This window comes from Zeus faber, assembly GCF_960531495.2.
Source record: "Zeus faber genome assembly, chromosome: 12".
In the NCBI taxonomy this organism is placed as follows: Eukaryota; Metazoa; Chordata; class Actinopteri; order Zeiformes; family Zeidae; genus Zeus; species Zeus faber.
The window spans coordinates 7,232,696-7,253,601 of NC_137196.1; the positions used below are offsets into that span (position 1 = coordinate 7,232,696).

General features: G+C 43.2%; 2 protein-coding genes across 2 annotated transcripts in view; both read right to left on the reverse strand.

Annotated features, from left to right (window-relative positions):
• Positions 1-579: 579 nt before the first annotated feature.
• On the reverse strand, positions 580-14,621 carry hectd3 (HECT domain containing 3). The gene is made up of 20 exons (XM_080011053.1): positions 14,562-14,621; positions 12,964-13,441; positions 12,451-12,704; positions 11,111-11,246; positions 6,089-6,210; positions 5,709-5,822; positions 5,266-5,348; positions 4,860-5,025; positions 4,407-4,488; positions 4,138-4,320; positions 3,972-4,024; positions 3,408-3,576; positions 3,176-3,289; positions 2,986-3,075; positions 2,614-2,820; positions 2,152-2,281; positions 1,729-1,803; positions 1,194-1,275; positions 995-1,066; positions 580-783 (listed from the first exon to the last, which is right to left on the reverse strand). The coding sequence occupies exons 2-20, from the start codon at positions 13,315-13,317 to the stop codon at positions 699-701; spliced, it is 2,571 nt and encodes an 856-aa protein (XP_079867179.1). The 5' UTR covers positions 13,318-13,441; positions 14,562-14,621; the 3' UTR covers positions 580-698.
• The window catches only part of best4 (bestrophin 4), a gene marked incomplete at both ends in the record, with an annotated part of 8,909 nt that continues 1,360 nt past the window's right edge, over positions 13,358-20,906 (reverse strand). The window contains 9 exon segments of the mRNA XM_080011238.1: positions 13,358-13,441; positions 15,905-15,992; positions 16,649-16,803; positions 16,895-16,975; positions 17,068-17,220; positions 17,959-18,189; positions 18,320-18,359; positions 18,503-18,697; positions 18,971-19,082. Coding sequence (XP_079867364.1) covers positions 13,358-13,441; positions 15,905-15,992; positions 16,649-16,803; positions 16,895-16,975; positions 17,068-17,220; positions 17,959-18,189; positions 18,320-18,359; positions 18,503-18,697; positions 18,971-19,082 — 1,139 coding nt within the window.

A 20,906-nucleotide genomic window follows, 5' to 3' on the forward strand; every position in this document is an offset into this window, starting at 1 on the left:
CGGCACCCACAGTGGATCACAGTTACAGCACCGTATAGGCCTCGTATCACAGTCTGGATAACCGACGGTGAGACCGACATACAGCAGAGTTGTATTACCACAAGCTTCATAGTGAGTTATAGCAATCACAAACCCTGGTTTACAGCCACACGCAGACAGCTGCTTTTTGTAACTCGTGCTGCGTTTCACAGAACCCGGAAAACTGTCATACGTACCTAAAACGACTAAACTGGACCCTGAGTATTGATACCTGCAGCTATATTTATTATTCATGTTTATTACTGAACACTTGGTAGATGTGGTATACTGTATGTGTTATCTTGGGGAAGACGTGATCTGTTATAGCTCATTTTTTGTGTACAAGTTGTAGTACAAGTACAAGTGTAGATCTCTACTGTATTTGATATTAAGTGAGATAAACAGATAAATAGATAATTATACTATAGTTAGACAGTCAGACAGAGAAAAAAAACCCCTGTAGATCAGGAAGATTGTAGTACCCCCCCCCCACCAGTCACTCATAAAAAAACTAAAACAATGTCTTTGTTACCATATAATTCTTTATTATATACAGCTAAGAGTGATTGGCAAATGTGTAGATGTGAGATATCGTGCTAATCATGGCAATATTCCTCTGTTGGAGAGTGATTCTAGGAGTGAACGTCTGTAGAGATGTCCTAAAGCAATGAGGAGGGAAATCACTCCTCCCAGGGACTCATGTCTGTGTCGATTGCAACGCAGTTGTAGGCAGCGTAGCGCAGTTTCTCCTCGCACACCTTCGCACTGATGGAGGGGGGCAATCGAAAGTTGGGCAAGTTAACATTGAGAAATACATTCACCGCGTTAACTTAATATTAAGCAAAATCACCAATATGAAGAGGCTTCCTTGGTTAAAAGTGCTCAGAACCATGTCCATGGTGTACAATGCAGAGCGAAGGGTTTTACAAAACCTTTTGAATTTACAAATCAATGGTTGTATTTTCTTGATACCTACCTTGGGTAGTTGGGTAAATACAGGGTGCTGGAGCATGTGGAAGACTGTGGAAGAGCATCTGTCGTTTCGGAGCTAGACGGCGAGAGAAAGGGTTTTAAACATTTTGGATGAAAGACACTCATGTTCCAGAGGCATTTAGGGATGGAACAATAGATAACATTGTACACAAGATTTGATTGGAGGAAATGCCCTTGCTTACCCTTGTTTGTCCGGAAAGATATAGATTGGAGCGGGGAGACGGCTTCTCCCAGTCACAAACCTGAGAAACCGGCTGCGATCCTCTGAAATGACATAAAATATGAAAACTATGAAACTATAGATACCCAGGCATCCCGGAGCACTTAAGCGCGAACCTCCGACCAAAGCAGAGCAGTTTAAAGGTTCCATGTTATTAAAGCTAGAGGAGACATTCATGGGGAAGCGACGGTAACTGCTGGTGGAAACAAACACTAAATGTCCAAAAATGGCATGACTCACAAAAAAAACAAAAAACCTCGACATGGATAACGTTCAAAATGTAATCATTTCTTTCTCGTTGCATGGGAAAAAGGGTCCATAAAATTGTACTAAACCCAATCCACAAATAAGATATTCTGTTATCACATCGAACGACCGGGGAACAACACACGGCCCCCTTCCTTGACAGAAAAAAACAATTTACACATTTGATAAAAGTGTAGTTCTCAATGACAATAATGATGTGTTATATGGAGAAAAAAAATGTATGACCCTACCATTGGTGAAGTTCATCAAGGCTTCCCACAGGTATTGCACTCTGACATCTGATTGTTCAAGGTCCTCGTATCGTGCTGTATAGTGGAATTGAGAAAACAGTGTGATCCTATAGTTATTTTTTCTTCTTTTCTGATGTTTTCATCCCAAATGCAATCCAAAACTTTGGTAGAAGAGCATAGATGTCGTCACCCGAAGAAACATTTTCACCCACTGTATTCTGCATTTCAATTGGGTCGGAGTTGAGGGTGAGCTGTTTATTCATTATTATCTTACGGTGTTTTTTTATTGAATTTTTTTTCTTGTTCATTATTATTTTATTTTTGCAAAACATGCTGTATAAGCTATTCTTTTCATAAACAATGTTGAGGTTTTCTTGTTTTAAAAAGGCAGCTGGAAGATGACTGGAAAAAAATGAGACTTACTGAGGCGTTTCAGGGCCTCCACTGTGATCTCGGGGTCTCCACACACCTTCTTCTCCACTTCCTGCCAGGTCAGCAGGTCCAGCACAGCCTGGGGAACCACCTTGAGCAGCCCTGCCTGCATGGCTGCAATCTGAAGACACACGCACAAGTGTTGAAAACAGAAAAAGGGTAATTAACACACAAAAGTTATTTGAACAATTCACAAAGTCATCCCGTCCAAATTCGATACCACTTACCAGGAATGGATCACACCTAAGATATCTCCAAATATCAGCAATGAGCTCTGAGAGACTGCCTTTTAGTTTTGTGCCCCGTCTACTCAGAACACCCACAAAATTACCTCTTTACTTCTTTCTGTTAAAGCAGTTCCAGGGTCTGATTTTAAATCTTGTGAAATCCCAATGTTGGTCTTTTTAGCTGTCCCCTCATTCTTCATTTTGCTTCTCCCAAACACATACACACCTGCTGCTTGTTCTCCTCTAGCCGGGCTTTCTGCACTAGGCGGATGAACTCCATGCGGTCCTCATAGCGGACCGCCACGTTACTGCCCCCGGGGATGAGCTCCACCATCTGGCCGTCGCTCAGCAGGGTGGTGTAGACCAATTCCTCGCCAAACTTAAACTCAAACGTCTCCTGGTCCATGCTTTCCATGGCCTCCAGCAGTTTTACCTAATAACAGGGATATATAGGATAATGTGCGGCCAGCCAGTCATTATTGCAGAAAAATCCCCGACCAGGTGATCAGACCTAGTTTCAGAACATAGCAACGTAGCTGCACCAATGTAGCGAATTATAAGCCTAAATAGATTGATAGATAGTTTTTATAGTCCTCACCAGAACAGAGTCCACAGCAGGGAAGTCTTTACTCCAACTCACTGCCTCTCCAGTCAGCTGCTTCCAGACCAGCCCAGGTAAGGCCAAGACCTGTGTTCAGGATCAAACAGCAGAAGGTAAATAAACGGGCATAGGTGAACATCAGCTCACTTAATACATGGTCTGATGGTGCGGAGGTACAGTCACTGACCAGGAAGTCCTTTCCTCTCAAAGCGGCTCCCATGAGCTGGCCAATCCACTCAAACCTGTGGAACTCCTTGCAGGATGGGTTGGGGACGTAGTAGTCCCTAGCCTCTCCAGCTCCCTGGAAAAAAAAAAGTTGTATCACTATTACACATGGTATTACACACGTAAAGCAAGCAGATTCACAAAAAAAACCCAAATAACCTGAACGTGCGAAGGGGATAATGGGAAGCACACACCTGGTTGGAGGTTCGGGTGAAGAAAGGCAGTGGCATAGGACACTCAGCCGAGCTAGGGCAAAGCTCCTCAGACATGTCGGCGAGGCTGTCACGAAACCCGCCCCCTTGGTCGATGATCCCTTCGGCGATGAATTTGCACTCCCACCACTGGTCATACCTAGCGGGCCACCTGGCAGCCGGTGAGGAGAGGACAGGAGATTTGAAACCGTTGGTCCCTCAAGGATCAAGTCAAATTTGTTTGTTTATTTGTATGTTGTGTGTTGCAGTTTACAGTCTAGAAGGGTCTTCACAGGCTCACATTAAAACATTTTTCGTTTTAACAGCACCTCCTTACCCTAACCCGCAAAGCACCTCAATCAATAGGCATTGGGGGTGTAATAATAAGCTTAAACTTAACCACAACGACATTCACCCAATTTCTTCCACCATAATGCACATCCAATATTTCTTTTGCAGCAGCATTAGAGAGGAATTTAGTATCTTATGAAGAGCATTGTGCAGGAATTCAGGCAATACAACATGCTAGATTTAGAGCCATATGTGTTGTGGAAATAAACAAAATACCTATAATCCAAAGTCTTCTCAAATTTGTCAGAAGGCTTCAGTCCCTCGTAGACCTGCATGGAGCAAAACATTTTATTTGATTTGATATTAGCTTTTTACCCACAAACTTCAGCAAACAAAATGGGATCAGTCCATTTTCTGCTCTTCCGTGCACTCATCTTGTTACCTGTGTGAACACAGCGTTCTTGCAGCTGGGGTCCAGCGAGGGGTTGTCCCTGTGCTCCATGGCCAGACGCCGGTTGATGTAGAGTCGGGGCATAAAGTTGGGCTTGCTGGTCTCCGAGTCCTTCAGGCACTGGACGATGAGAGCCGAGCGACGCTTGGACAGCAGCAGGAACTGTTTGATGCTCTGTAGGGCGGTACAACAACAATATTTGTTTTTGCTTTAAAATGGAAGCTTTCTTCTCAGGTGTCCACATGCGCTTGGTTTCTCACTTTGATGTGGTTGAAGGTGCCCAGGCTGTAGTCCCAGGCAGGCACCAAATGAGGCAGCAGACTGTCCAGGAGAGAGATGAACCTTGTATAGCGGGAGAGAAAACACAGAAATAACTAATGAGATGAAGCATTCGAGTATCACGTAGTCAGGGTTTTTCGAACTCTTCCCTTCTCTCAATGTGTTATTTTTAGGTTGCAGTATTGCTCAGGTCAGCCGTTCTTTTACTTTAAAAAGGTAAGGATTGGGGCTTGGCTGTCGGGCTAGCGAATTTCATTTACAGCTAATGAAAGAGTCGACCACATCGGTTTACTTCGAAGAAAGATGTTTTCTTTTTACAAGATTATTCGCAGCATATCCAAATGCTGAAAATGTAATTTGAAACTGCCTTTCATTGTCCCATTCATGGGTAACGAGGCTTCCTGTAGTCGTAGCTCTAGAAAGTGGGTCCTAACCTCTGGATGACCAGTGCCCGACGGTAGAGGGCGTCGGGGGGCGTGCCCTCCAGCCGCGGGTAGCGCACCAGGTTGGACGACTGGAACACATCGGCATTCAGGCCCAGGTCCCTTTCACAGGAGGACTTGATCTTCAGGCCCCGGATCCGGACGTCGATGCCCTCGTCTGGAATAGCAGATGGTGGAGGGGTGGAAAATAGCGATAGAGACTTGACCTAATGGTACTATGACCTCATTCCCCTTCAATAGTAATGCCAAATTAGGTCGACTATCTGCGTCTAAAGTCCAGGTTCACATTTGTGGTTGGAAGCTATTGCCTCCGCCTTTCCCTTCTGAGTAAACTCATAGTGCAGAGGAGACAGCGATTCAAGAAACTATGCCGAAGTAATGAAACATAACCTCTCACCTCTACATTCAATGATCCGGACCTCGATGACAGGCAAGTGGGACGTCATGTCTTCCAGAACGCACACTTCTCCAATCAGATTGCTGGAAGAAAGATCCAGAAAGATTGATCACTTGAAGTACGGTTTCTGCGCTCCACGTTGATGGGGAAAGCAATAATTTGAGATACATCGCGTTTAGTCTTGGGTTAAAAGCCAAAGGCCACCTTCAGTATGGTTTGTTTTTGCAGATTTTTGATGATAAGCCTATTAAGTGAGTCCACCTCAAAACAAGATGATAAGTTCAATTATGGAGATTTATACACATTTATGATTTGTGAGAATCTGCTTTGTTTATCACCATACCGCACCCCTATTTCCCATTTTGGAGACAGATTGTCGGGGGTTGGCCGGACATGAAATTGTCTAGAGGCGGCGTTTCATAACACATTTGGGATACACTCACTCATCTATGGTGACATCACTTAGTTTCTTCAGGTTGTCCCCTTCGCCTCCGAAAACGGTGACTCTCTTGGGCATGTAGTTGTCGTCGGTGGAGTCCACCGTCAAAATCAACTTGCTGTGGGGACACGAGAATAGTGCGCTTTACAAAAATCCTCTACGTAATGGAAAAAAATCTAAAATATTGATAATAAACTAAACTTCCACCGTACTGGTAAATATAATACACTTATAAGCATTTAAAGTTTCCCACACAATTATAATAAAAAGTAAAATATGTTAGCATGTACGTTGCCAACATAATACCACGACAACACAAAAAGAGAATGTAGATTTAATGCAAACACTAATATGTTGCTTTAATATAAATAGAAAATCTCTTACTTGACCACGGTGCCTCTCTTCATGTGCAGGCGGATCCAGTGCTGGCCCTGCATGCCATCACTCTCCCAGTAGGTCTCCGTGTCTCCATCTGTCAGACAGCTTGCACCACCACTGGGGTCCTCCTACCAACAAATACCCATCAGTGACATACTGTATAGTATACAACAGCAGTACAGACATTCTTTAGACTAGATCTGCAAATATTATGACACCCTCAGTAAGGGACCAAAGAGGGACCAAAGAATAAAGACTGCAGTGTATACGGCCAAACCCTTTCTTCATAGACAGTTTCCATATTGACTGGATGACTCTACACCAGTTTCTTTCAACCACTGTGACAATTCCACTTAAAAAAAAACAACAACAAAAAAAAAAAACAAATGGAAATGAAGTCTCGTGTTGCAGGATCAAAATAACAAGGCTGCACTAATTCATCAGTTACAGACAGACTGGCAGCTCTGTGCTCATCAAACTAATTTCACTCTGAAAGTGACGACGATACGTAGTGATGAAAGGTTTGACTCAATAAAAAGAGTCGTGATTTTCCAACTCTCACAAGAATCATAAATGCTCCAGGACTCTTTAAAAGGTGTGTTTGCTACGAACGAATTGTGATTGAGTCTTGCATCATGTGATGTCAGGGTGGTGTGGTTTAAGCAGCCACACCTGTCTTGGATCTAGGGTGGCTGTACGCCTGTTGCTCTGGGAGAGTCTCTCTCCCCATGTATGTGGGGATGGGGATTTTACCTGTTGCTCGTTGATTGCTCTTACAAGCAACAGGCATACACAGCCACTGTTACAGCCACCGCCAGCTCCTGCTTTGTGTGTGTATGTGTGGAACCCTTTTAAGTGTTTTTTTTTCGTTTCTGTCAGGCTTGGTATGGTCATAAGACTCGGCTGCTCCTCCCACTTCTTGGTTGGCACCAGTTTAACTACCTGGGGACGAGGACAGGTGTAGTTTCCTGTTCAGCACTGACAGAACACACATAGTTTTCTTTGTTAGACACACTAAGTGCAGGGGTGCTGTTTGGACTGTTTTTGGCTCGGTAAGAATTAGACAGTGAGGCTTTATTTTTGTTTTGATTTCTTTTAGATCAAGATAGTTGTAGCTCTTGTTTTAAGGAGTCGCCTTTTTGTTATATATGGTTGTTGATTTGAACAGCACTTGCAGGCCCTTTTTCCTTTGTAGTTTGCATCTTGTGTTTTATTATTAAGCAATCTAAGCTCCTTGTTAATAAATAACTTTATATTACCAACTAAAATGGGTTTTATGTTGCTTCCCTTTCCCCTTACGAGCCGGGTCGTCACAGCTTCCCTGATCCCTGGCCCAATAACCGAGTCTGAAGACAGGTGTGGCTGCTTAAACCCCACATTTCACTCTAGCCTACAACTAGAGCTCTCCTGCACTGCTATTTCCACTGCACTGCTATTTCCTATTGGCTGTACCTACTGTTTTATTGCTGTACCTACTGTACCTAGTAGGCCTACCTAGACTTTTATTGTTTTATCAGCACTTTGTAACTCTACGGTACTCTAGTTGTTTTTCCCCAACGTGTGTCATCACCTTGTGTCGCAGCTGTGGAGAGACAGGGCCGAGGTCAGCTGACATTCCAATAAAGGAGACTAGACACAGACTGAGGGACAGTTTGTTGTTTTTAAATATATGTATAGGCCACAAATCTTTAGGTGTCTAAATTAGTAGACTAGAAACTGTAAATTAGAAACTGTGCTTTGGCTTGTTTTTAATCTTCTAATTCTTATGATTAATGTTTTTGATTTTGAATCTGCTAATTCTTATGATTAATGGCTTGATTGTATATGATTAATGGCTTGATTTTAATCTTTTATTCTCTGATTAATGTTTTTGAGTTTCATTATTGGTTAAATCTTTTACTTTCTAATGCGCTGTTGTACAGCCTTTTGAGTTGCATTTAATGTTGGAAAGGTGCTATATAAATACATTTTTACTTACTTACATCACTACTAGAAGGCCATAATAATAAGCACAATTATAAATTTTGATATATTTATGGGTAAACAGGATAGTGGTGTGCTGTGGGATTATTTCATTGTACAGTAAGTGTGCCTTGGAATAAATCAGGTTGGGAAACACTGCTCTACACCACAGGAATTGGTTCATACAGTATTTAGGCCCCGGTTCCAAAGTGCCTGACGAATCCTCTTATCAATGTTGGCAATATTGAATGTTGGGAAATTTTAAGGACGCATTGCACAACTACAAACATGCATCACAGCATTAACCTAGAGGAGCACACCTTTTCTTATGTCAAAAAATGTCTTAAATGTTCTAAATAAGTTCCTATAAGATATTGCACAGCAATGTCTTTGGTAGTAGGCTTGGGCGATCGTGCAAAATTCCAATCATTGATCCCTGGGGGGCAGCAATCTCCAATTGACAATTTTATCAGGGGTTCGCGTGCACACTCATAGAACATAATGTGATGTGGCAAATGCCGTCTCCCCATCCCAGAGGTGTAGGATTGATTGTTTACAAGTAAAGTATTTACACAAACATCCAGTTTTTACTAAATTAAGTCCAATACCAATGGAGATCAACAGGGACACACTGTCCCGACTCCTGACAGTGGGGACGCACAGGTTTTTTTGAAACGGGAGAGTCCCTTAACTCAGTTGCAGACCTGACAACCTTGGGAAAATATTTTGAGTACCACAATAGTGTAACAGGGAGTCTCTGTGGTGTTTGCGTTAATGCAACTAAATGACTCCATCACTTATTCACACTGTAGCCATCTCGTAATGAGGATAATCACATCGTATCTGAGCTACTACAGCTAAGTATATACAGTATACACATTCATCTTATTAGGATAAACCCCTTGAAATGCATCATTTCGTAAAGTAACCCAACATGCTTACCAACTAGAGATGCACCAATTGTAATTTTCTTGGCTGATTCCTATTTCCTAAGTCTGACATGCAGATTCCAATTTCTGATCTGCTGTACGCTAATGAAAAACACATCCTGTGATCTGATCACTCTCACGTGAATGGACAGCTGCACATACGGACTACACTGCAATTTTCAGTTGCCACAATAGTGAGATTGCTCATTTCACTGTTTATGTTTGGTCATTATTCACTATGGAACAATAATAGAACATGAAACCAACACTGACTTCCAATAAAATAGAACATGGGACTGTCACCAATTTTCAGTATAATTCAACCTGTAACTCTCATTGAGTTTTAGTAGGATCCAACATATAACTAACATGGAAATGTCCAGTTCAAACTTCAAATGAAAGTCTGTTTCACTTTTAAGTGCAAATATACATTAATTTTTATATTTATATGATACTTAAAATAAATGGCCGTATCTCCTCTCTCATTCACTGAAAGTCCTCCTTCGCTCACTGTGCTTAAAATCCAAGGGAATAAAATCAAACGACTTGTTTTACTGAGTGACTCGTCAAGAACAAAGTTAAAAAAAAAAAAAAAATAATAATAATTTCATCCCCAGTGGAGCTCTGCTGTGACAGTGATATAAACGCAGTCTGCCAAATGTTGGAATATTGTCAGGAGATAGATCAATAATTTATCTAATCTTATTTGTTTACCTTGATGTACCTCCAAACAGCAGACCGTTTACTCTCTTTTTTGAGCATCAACCACGCATCTATGTTACATTACGTTGGTATCGGGTTTGAGTATTGGAGCATTTATATGAGTACAGTACATAAGCACAGTATAGGGCGTGTAAATTTTACCGGCACAGAATCTGAAAATATTTCTGACACTGATTGGCCGGTGAAAACCAACCAATTCCGGTCACCGGCTGATCGATCGGTGCATCTCACATTTTATATGTTAACATTACGGTAAACATTTATGTGCTTTATTATAACTCTCCTACTTCCCATCCTACCTCAGAAATGCAGCGTAAAGCCTCTGTGAATAATAAAGTACCGCTCAGTGCGCTGCGTAACAGCGGAGAGGAGGGCTTACACAACCACAGGTCGTAGCATCTGGTCCAATCCGAGGGATGTAGTTTAAATACCCAATAAATGTACGGTATATCATTTTCTTTTGTTTCAAAGTTTCAGCTGGCATTTTGTACCTGCGTATTTTGACCAAGAATTGAGTAGTTCGTACAAAAAATGCATGCAGGTTAGCAAGTCTGCAGTTGTGTTTATAAATAATAAAACAATTACGGGATCCGGGAACCGGCACGCATGTATGGTGCACCACTGTCTGGAGAAGAGAAAAAAAAATACAAAAAAACTCCACTCTAATTCTCTGAGTTAAGTTTACCCTTTTCATTTTCCATAATAGAAACTAAGGAATTAATAAAATGAAAATCTTTCTCTATGAGATTATATTATATATTGCTATGTTATAAAAACACAAAATGTGCATATTGAGCAGCAGGCATGTGCAAAGAGTGCCTGAGCACTTCGCCCCTTTTCCCCATGGTGCCCTTTTTATCTTTTTTAAATTTTTCTATTTATTTATTTATTTATTTTTAAGCGTGATTGTGAATCAAGGTAGCGGATTGACTGGGAAAGATATATTCATGAAGATATAATAATTTTTTTGAGCATGCGCCCCTTAACGTCTCTGCATGGGCCTGTAGAACGGAGAAGTGAGATCCGATCACCAGTGGGTACTCAACAGCTCTGAGCGGAGAGGGCGAGAGCCTCCGCCCCCTCTCTCTGCTCTAGTTTCAGAGCACTTACACAGTTTCAATGCTCTGATTTGTCCCGGCGGATAAAAAAAAAATCGTCTGTCATCAATGTCAATCGAGATCGATGGAGTTGATCGCCAATAGACGAGTTAATTGTAAATCGGCCCAAGCCTATCTGTTAAGTAAACAAACCAACTCTGCTAGGGCTGTAAGTAGCCTTATTATCTCTAATAACTCAGTACGTAAGAATCAATAATGGAATTGATACATATAAGGCGGCAAAATAACCTGTAAGACCCAAACAGTACCCAGCCCTGCGTTGAAACAACAACAAAACTTGATCACACGTGACTTACCGAACACGAAGACACATCGATGCTGGTCACACACTGCTTGACACTCCCCAGGTTCTCGTCCTCCTTTCCTATGTGTTCGTAGAAGAAGTGCACCAGGTCCTCATCGCACTCATAGGTCCAGGTGGGAGGCACATATCTTACAGAGTGTTGGGGAAATTCAATTAAAATCAGCTATTTGAGCCATTTACTCATCAACTGGAAGCAGGAAAAATGGGCAAGCGTAAGGATCTGAGCGACTTTGACAAGGGCCAAATTGTGATGACTAGACAGCTGGGTCAGAGCATCTCCAAAACAGCAGGTGTTGTGGGGTGTTTACGGTATGCACTGGTTAGTACCTACCAAAAGTGGTCCAAGGAAGTACAACATGGGCACTCAAGGCTCATTGATGCTCGTGGTAAGCCAAGTCCAGCCCGTCTGGGCTAGACTTGGCTTACTCCCAAAAAGAGCTACTGAAGCACAAATTGCTGAAAAAGTTAATGCTGCTATGATAGAAAGGTGTCAGAACACACAATGCATCACAGCTTGCTGCGTATGGGGCTGCGTAGCCGCAGACCAGTCAGAGCACCTACAATGGGAATATGAGCGTCAGAACTGGACCATGGAGAGATGGAAGAAGGTGGCTTGGTCTGACGAATCTAATTTTCTTTCACATCATGTGGATGGCCAGGTGTGTGTGCGTCATTAACATGGGGAAGAAATGGCACCAGGATGGACAATGGGAAGAAGGCAAGCCGGCGGAGGCGGTGAGATGCTCTGGGCAATGTTCTGCTGGGAAACCTTGGGTCCTGGTGTTTCCTGTGGATGTTACTCTGACACATACCACCTACCTAAACATTCCAGACAAAGTACATTCCTTCATGGCAACAGTTTTCCCTGATGGTAGTGGCCTCTTAAAGCAGGAAAATGCATAATAACTGCCAAAACTATCCAGGAATGGTTTGAGCAACATGACAGAGAGGTCATGGTGTTGACTTGGCCTCCAAATTCCCTAAATCTCAATCCGATCGAGCATCTGTGGGATGTGTTGGAACAACAAAACTGATCCACTGGGGTCAGAGCTGTTTTGGAGGCAAGAGGGGGACCTACACAATATTAGGCAGGTGGCCTTAACGTTGTGGCTTATCGGTGTTGTGGCAGATCCACACGCCACCCGAGTGGCGTTTTCAGGTCCCTCCGGCAGAGACACAGACAATGGTGTACATCTTTATTATAATAGTACTAAAAATAACCCAGCATGTTAACAGTTTCCTTACTCAGCATCTTAATTAAGCTGTGTGTGTGTGTGTGTTGGTTCTTTGATAGTTAAACCGTAATCATTTCATGCGATGCAAGCAACTCACCGGAGTTTCTGGACGGCGCTTTCATCGCACTCCGCCACCTTGGGTTTAGAGCCAAGGTGCAAGGAGTTCTCCACATCCACCACCTGCTCCCACTTGTCGCAAGGCTTGTGGTCGTAGCCAAAGAGCTGCTGGTGGCGGCTCAGCGTCTCTGCCGACTCAACGGGCACTAGTCGGTCCCCACCCTCCGTGTGCTTGCACACCAGGATCCAGCCCTCCTCTAGGTCCTGTCCCATGCGGTGCTCTTCCAGCTGCTCCTGGTGAAAGAGGCGGACATGTCAAGCTACATCAGGTGATCTTTCCTAATGCGGTGTGTTTGGAAATAAAAAGCACTGAAGAGATGTCCGAAAAAATGGAGCACAATAATAGACAATGAGTCGGTCCCTGACCCTAAAAAGAATGGACCAAAAAATCGTGTTGTGTTAAGTGTATTCTTTAAGTGCGCATTGCAGGAGTAAATATGTATAATAGGAATGAATAGTTTTACAATAGGTTCGTCAGAAACAAGATGCTCACCTTGTTTATTTTTACCCAAAGGCCTTGACTATTGCAGTACTCCTCTCCCGTAGTCCGAATGCACGTTCCCTTCTTTGGCTCGATATTGTACTTGCATAACTTCTTGCTCTGGGCAGTTTGATGGGGGCTTTCGAACACGGGGACCAATGTCTTTCCAATGGTACCACCGGCAGCAGATGTGCTGGACGACGCAGATGTAGCGGATGAGGAATCTTTGCAGATTTTATAGCATACCTCCTTGGGAACGTAACAGAGGCATTCAGGCACCACCTCGCCCCTCTTGAAGCTTTCGATGCAGCAGTTGAGGAAGCGGATCCTGCCCAGCCGGACATGAGGTTTGTCGCCTAGGGACATGACACCGCCACCCGGGCAAAACGGCGTTCTGCAGGGAGTGTCAGCACAGCGGCGGGGCGTCACCTGACATCCCAGGGTTCACCCCTCGTTTGTTGATCCCCGACAGCGGCAGCAGCAGTTTCCCCTTTCAGCAAAACAAGTTCAAATCTTTACTTATCTGTATATGTATGTACTCTATGTGTGTGTGTGTATATATATATATATATATATATATATATATATATATATATATATATATAAAAATTATGTGGGATGAAGAAATATAAACATTTGTATTTTTTACATATTTTTTTCGTATCTTAGGTTGAGCTTCCTGGTTTACTACGAGCTTTATTTCATAAGTTATTGTATACAACCTAATTTTTCTTTGTTTTTTTCTGGGTCACTTATATTTTTTTTAATATATATTTTTTGTTTTTAGGTTATATATTTTGTTGTTTATCATTAAGTTTAGTGTATATTAGTATATATTTTATTGGGTACAGTCAACTGTTAGGTTGTTGTTGTCTTCTTTTACTTTTTTATTCCACTGCTTTGTTGTAATTTTTGCCTATTTATTTTATGTAAGCTATTTCTTACACTGCAATTTCCCATTGGGATGAATAAAGTATCTATCTATTATATGCTATCTTTACAGATTTATATTCATATTTTTGAGTGTATTGCCCACAAATTTCTATTGTTGTTTTTTTGGTTATCTTCACTTGTGTATAGATTTTTTTTTTACATCAATGTTTACATTTTTTCTGTTGAGTTTACATTTTAGATGGTGTCCTCGACTTTCTATTTTCCATTTGATTTGGCATGTCAACGTGTGCTGTCCATTTTAGTAAAGCCCTTTGAACTGAATTGCATTGAAACAAGACAAAACAGAACATTCGTGTGAAGCAAAGCTGTGGTAAAGCAATGTCCGCCTCTGCCCACTCAAACAGAGTGATGCTGGCATTACGGTGACTAATTTGTCTGCTGTCGATTACTCGGTGTGTAAAGAGTCTAAAATGGGCAAACGCCATGATCTCAAAACAAATATCTAAGAAAACACCCCACCCGAGAAGATCGAAATCAACTCCCCCTTGCCAGCCAGGGAGCGAAACGTTAGCTAGTACACGCTATAAAGTCAATATAGCGACGTTGGGTAACACAGATGTCTCGCTGATATATTGTCATTTCATTAAAATTAGGTTAGAAACAAAATATGATTTGGTTATAATGTTAAAATACAACCTGGACAAGAGCCCACTCACCATCAACTCTTGAGAGGTAATGTGATGTGTGTAACAGAACGCGGAAATACGGTATTAATGTTCAGAGTTTTGGCCCTTCGCGTCACCCGTAACCTCAATTTCAGAGTAAAAGTCCCAAGAAAACTCCCAGGGAAAAAATTGCAGTTTACAGAAAATGCTGCATTTATTTATCTACAGAAATATAATATAATATGATACAGAAAATCTTCATTCTAAATATATAATATAAATAAATACAACATCATATATAATATAAATAGATATGTTATATAAATACATATAAATAAAAAATATTAACTATGACCTCATGTCTGTTTTTCCTATTAAAACGACTATGAACCAAGTGAAATCAATTTATTTACATTATATATCCTCTACGATTGAAGTCCGTTAAACCACTTACCTTAGTTTATTTATTTATAGCTTTATAAAATATATAATTATTGTGAAGGCAGTGTTTTGCTGATTTACAAAATGCAATAAAATAATTCTGTTCCCCAACTTGGATTAATAATCGTGATAAATAATTGCCTAAAATAAAATAACCGTGATCATCATTTTAGCCATAATCATGCAGCCCTACTTCAGAATGAATGCGTTAGTTGCGGCGTAGGAAACCCACCCACAGCCACAAATACCACCTGATTATAGAAAACCAGTGTTACCAAGGCCGGAATGAATGAACTTCTGTAGTCACAAAACACACTGGAACAGAGAGCCAAAGCACCCTTATCCATTGAACTTTAACGAAGGGCCAACTACCATGGACCCCACGTACTGCTGCCTGCAGCTACATTTATTATTATTTATTGCAGATCAACAGAAGTGAAAACTTTTCATGGTTTGAAACAATCTACTTTATGTAATATTATCGAAATATTGCCCGTTTTAAAATAATTACATTTATACATTTATAAGCGGAATATACGATAAGACACAAGTACAGAAGTAATATTATATACATTAAGTTCACCAAATTTATAAAACAAAAAAAAAAATAAGGATCTACTTAAAATGTATATCTCCTTGGTGGATTAACAAACTTGTGTTGAAAAAATATTCATGACATTTTTTTTCCCTAAAGGGAAGGGTTTGTTAATCATTCTTGGAACAAAGAACATACAACTGAGCTAAATGTTTTCCACGAGCTTAATCATGACGTGTTCCTGTATGTTCAGATTTGAAACAATTATGTCACGGTGTTGAGTGAGTGCGTGCACAGCTTCCGCATCGCCATCATCGCATCCCTCCTCCTCCTCCTCATTTGGACATGATGACGATGAGCAGCCCCTTAGAGATGGGAGGCTTCCCCCTCGTAATGTTCTTTTCCTTTTCGGCCCTACGCTGTCACGATCATTGCCCAGAGAGCTCCTGACAAGTGGTAGGTACTGTGTCTCAGGCTGGTGAACCACAAGTTCTTCGGCGCTCATCCTAGATGTGGAGGATAGAAAAATAAAAACGTATTTAAATTTGTTTTATTTATTTATTTATTCTGCAAGCAGGCAGATTCAAATACTATAACTGATAAATGTACTTTTTATTTATTTATTTTAAAAACATCTTCCACTTCCCACCCCCATGAGGTCCCACATATAACACAATTAAGGCATTAAGTGAAAAAAAATCTACTAATAATAATATAAATAGATAAATAGATAAATAGATAAATCGATAAATAAAAGAAAAAAAAATTAAGATTAAATGTTTGGTTAGACCCTGCTGTCAATTAGAAGACCAAGATGGAGAACCAGTGTTCATCAATAAAGAAGATAATGTAAAAAGAGATGCAATGATAAAAACATTTATTAACGATGAGGTGGTGTCAACGTGGAGTCTTTAGATTACTGGAATAAAGTATTATGGAACCCCACCTGGCCTCAAATTTTGCGGTTGACCCCCTCAAGGTCTATATTCTGTATATTTTTTCCATGTTTAGAAACAGAAACATCATGAGGTCTTTGAGCCGCAGGGGATGTTTTGTTTTTTTGGGGGGAGAGGGGGGCATGACTTCCACTCCAATAAGATTCTCCTACGTGCTGATAATGAAGCAAAGGTGGTAGCGTCTTTTAGTGTCATGTTTGGTTTACCTCATGTCGTAGGTGGAGCCCTTGAAGACCGGTTTGAGGGTCTCCACCATGGTGGACTGGGTGTAAGGGATGGAGAAGTGTCTCTGTGCCCAGTGCTTGTCCTTCACCATTGGAGGCAAGTTCTGGTACATGTCATCCACCGCCAACATGGACACCTGCATACGAGAGTGGCACGCAACTCAAATTATGTCACTAAATAAAGAAATATATACGTCAAGCTTCCTTAGAGACCTTTCTACATCACACCTGAATGTTCCGGTCAATAAGTTGGTTGGTTTCAAAGTCGTCGTCGTCCTCTCCAAAGGGGTTGATGATCAGCTCCCCAACCTAGAGAATACGGATCAGATGTCAAAGTTAAACAACCAATCCGCAGCCTAACTAAAAACGAACCGAGTATCAAATTCGCCGATGTACAGTACCTTAAGCCAGCCAGTGTAGAAGAAGAACTGGAGCAGTGTAAAGATGGGCACATAGACGTCCAGCTTGTGATCCTTGTAACCCTTCTCGGGGTTCAGGAACTGCCGGCCGATCAAACAGAAGCCGAAAAAGGAGTAGACGGCCACGGTAACTACCTGTAAAGGCATCAGATCAGATCAGATCAGCAAGTGAATGTTTGCAGTAATGTATTTTCTCCAAAATATGATTGTGACAGATGAGGGGGTGTGGTCAAGTGTCGACCCAGTGCTGGCTCCTTCCCACAGTGGTGCACCTGCACCGGATCGGGCTAATTGCTGCCACGGGCGCCTATTGTTGGGACTTGGCGCGGTCAAGGTTTTATGTGTGTTGTGTTTCCTTTCAAGTTAGGATCGCGTGGGGCAGGAACAGCCTGTGGACCAGATCGCGACCAGATTGAGCCAGCAGATTGATTATCTGATTATCTTGTGTTGACGGTGGCCAGCGTGCCTTTACCTTAAAAAATCCCGCCTTGTCGGCACCTCACTGCCAGAGAGTCCCTGCCTCCCTCCCTGGACCCGTACCTGTGGATAGTGTCTCCCACAAGTGGTGCCCAAACAGGAACATGGAGGGGGAAAGCGCTGGAGCCGGGACTATTGAGCCGATATGCAGGCGGAACAAACAAGCCTGGGCCACAAATTGCCGAGGGGGCTCCTGCAGGACCAGGGTGATGGGTGTCCGGCGGCCCCCCCATCCAGCAGCCTCCAGAAAATTATGCAAGAGGACGATCTGGAGGCATTCCTCGCCACCTTCGAACTGAAGGTGGAGGCGGCCAGCTAGAACAACAAGGAGAGGGCGTTGCGTCTGCTTCCTCTGCTCACGGGGGAGGTACAGCAACAGCGCTTAACTATGGCTACAGAGTCCTGAGGGTGGTCCTGGACTGCGTCGGGAGGCACCAGAAGGTCACCGCCTCCGGTTCTGGGGCCTGGACCTGCCAACTCGAGCCGACTTTCACCTATGCCCAACGTCTGTGGGACGCCGCCTGGAGGTGGGTGTAATCTGACGCCTGGACCAGGGACCAAATACTCGAACAATTCCTTCTCAGCCTTCTGGCCAGGACTGCAAACTGGATCCGCTGCCAACGCCCCCTACAGCCAGGAGGCCACCGTGGAGCTTGCGGACAGCCACACGGATGTGTTCGGGCAGACCTCCATGCACCACCGGGACCGTTCCCAGTTCAACCGGGGCAGCCAGCGGGTCCTCGTCCTACCCTGGCACCCAGCACCAGTCGATGGCCTCACGTGGGTCCCTGCCCGTTCTATCGGGGGACCGAGGACAACCACCCACCGGGTCTCGGAGTATCGCAGGGCCCAGCTTCCCTCCCATAACCCTCCTCTTCATTCTCTACCCTCTTTCCTTTCCCAAGGTTGCACCACGATGGGGGGGGGGGGGGGGACAGACAGCTCCAGAGGCTTCTGGGCCAGGGTGTTGGCGCTGTGGCCGGCTTGACCACATCCAGCGGGATTGCCCCTTGATGGAGCTAGGACAGGTGGTTTGGGTTGCCGGTCCGGCGGACCTCTCAGTTTCTCACAGAAGATGGTCCAGCAATGTCTGGTTCGACCTTGGGCTTTGGTGGAGTCGTCACATGTGATCTGGCTTGAGATTCGGTATAAGGGCAAAAGCATAAGGTCGCACTCCCTGATTTTAGGTACTGATTGGCCAGAGTTTGCCGCTTTAATGAGGGAAGCAAGGGGGAGTGCCGCAGGGTCAAGGGTGGGGTCCCAATTGGGGTCTTGCCCAGTCCCCTTGGCCTCCTCCACAGACAGCTTTCAGTTGGAGCAGACGCAGGACAACACTCTACACTTGGCCTTTGAGCGGCTTATTGAAATCAACGGCAAATTCGAGCTCGCGGACGCTGCGCTCACTCACCCGTATTTTATGGTGATAAGTGAGGAGAGAAGATAACCCAGTTGTTGGTCCCGAAAAGCCACTGCGAAATGCTCTTCCAGGCCGCTCACCACAACCCCATGGCTGTTCACCTCTGGCGGGATAAAAACACTTCAGCGGTTAATGGCCTGGTTCTTTTGGCCAGGCATTTGGGCAGATGTGCATCAGAGGTGCGTCGCGTGTCCTGAGTGCCATTTAGCCAACCCCTCAGTGGTACTGTCTGCGCCGTTGGCCCCTCCTCTAGTTGAGGCCCCATTCGAAAGACTCGGTATGGACCCTCATCGGGCCATTGGACTGCAGTGCTCGGGGGTACCGTTTTGTGCTGGTCTTAGTGGACTAGACTAGAGATGGGAGCGATGCGATCCAATATCGGTATCAGGTGCCAATACTGACGTCATTCACTCATCGGATATCGGACTGACGTCACGATACACGTGCCGATCAAAATTCCATTCCATAAATAATTAAATAATTAACGTGTAAAGCACAAACCTGTGCAGATAGAATTGAAGGCCATGCTGGACATGGAGGTGATAGAGGAGTCTGCAAGTGACTGGTGTAGCCCCTTCGTGTTAGTAGGTAAAAACGATGGGTCGGTCCTGTTTAAACTACAGAAAGAACGAGGTGTCAAAATTCGATGCCTACTCAATGCCCCCGATGAGGGGGGGAAGTAAGGTATCTGGGGTACCACTTGGGTGGAGAACTGGTCCAATCCTAGATAGATAAAACCGGCGCGGTCTTGAAAAGTCCAAGGCCCGAGACGAAAAAGGACGTAAAAACAGTCCTTAGGACTGGCAGGCTGGCGCCGGATGGCTCCCCAGCCTTAGTCAGGTGGTGGGGGTATGTGATAGACGAGGGGGGTGTGGTCAAGCGTCGCTCCGCAGGACCCAGCACTGGCTCCTCCATCCACCTGCACCCAATTGAGCTACTCGGGGCCACGGGACCGATTGGCTCAACCTGGCGGGGGCGAGGTTATGTATGTTGTGTTCCATTTCAGTGAGGATCGTGTGGGGGCAGGAGCAGAACCTGCGGACCAGACCGAGCTGGCAGATTAATTATCTGATTTCCTTATGTTTATGTTAGTGGCGCAACAAATAATAAACGTAGTTGACAAAAATTGATGACCAAATTAGTTGCCAACAAAATGAATAGTTGAGTAGTTGGGGATGTCATTGCGTATTTTGTTTTTTTTGTGTTTTTTTGCGCTGACTCAGTATTCTCTGGAGTTAAGTGAACAAACAGCAGATGGCAACACCTTCACGACCAAAAAACCTCCAAAGTGTGGGAGCTTTTCACGGGTAATTTGGCCAAAAACTGCAGTGTTTTCCATGTCTAGGTATATTAACTGCCGCCAAATATACTTTGGCGGGCCATTTTAGCATTTATTTATTTTATCCATCCGATCATCTATCCTTCTATCTATCCATCTATCCATCAGCGATCAATTAACTGGTGGACTCGTTCTTAATTGAAGACATGAACAAGGCTCTCTGGTTAGTTGGTATCGGATCGAGAGACAGCAGGAAGTGTATCGGCCAGAAAGTTAATCCAAATAAATAATTTTTTAATGAATTTTTGAATGACTAATAAATACATAAATAGATGAATAAATAATTATGCCATGTCAAATTAGTGCTTAAAATATATATTAATATATATATATATTTAATTATTTCTGTAATTAATTGCGCCCCTTCTAATTTGTCCGCGGACCACAAGGGGGAGGCCCCCCACGTTTATTTTCATTTACACATACTACTACTATAATACTATACCACTAGGAATTTATTCTGGTGAGGTTTGGAAACTGCAGACCATTAGCATAAAAAAGCGTAACAGTCCAAAAAAAATGGAATCATAAAATAAAAAATAAAAATAAAAATAAAAATTGAAGTAAAATTATTTTTTAATTAAAACA

What these genes read in the sequence shown, in the direction of transcription:
- hectd3 (XM_080011053.1), bottom strand. Translation starts at nt 13,317, where the DNA reads ATGTCCCTAGGCGACAAACCTCATGTCCGGCTGGGCAGGATCCGCTTC. An exon ending in TCGATGTGTCTTCGTGTTCG is followed by an intron (nt 6,211 to 11,110) that starts GTAAGTCACGTG and finishes ATTTGTTGGTAG; the next exon opens with GAGGACCCCAGTGGTGGTGC. An exon ending in AAGAGAGGCACCGTGGTCAA is followed by an intron (nt 5,823 to 6,088) that starts GTAAGAGATTTT and finishes GTGTCCCCACAG; the next exon opens with CAAGTTGATTTTGACGGTGG.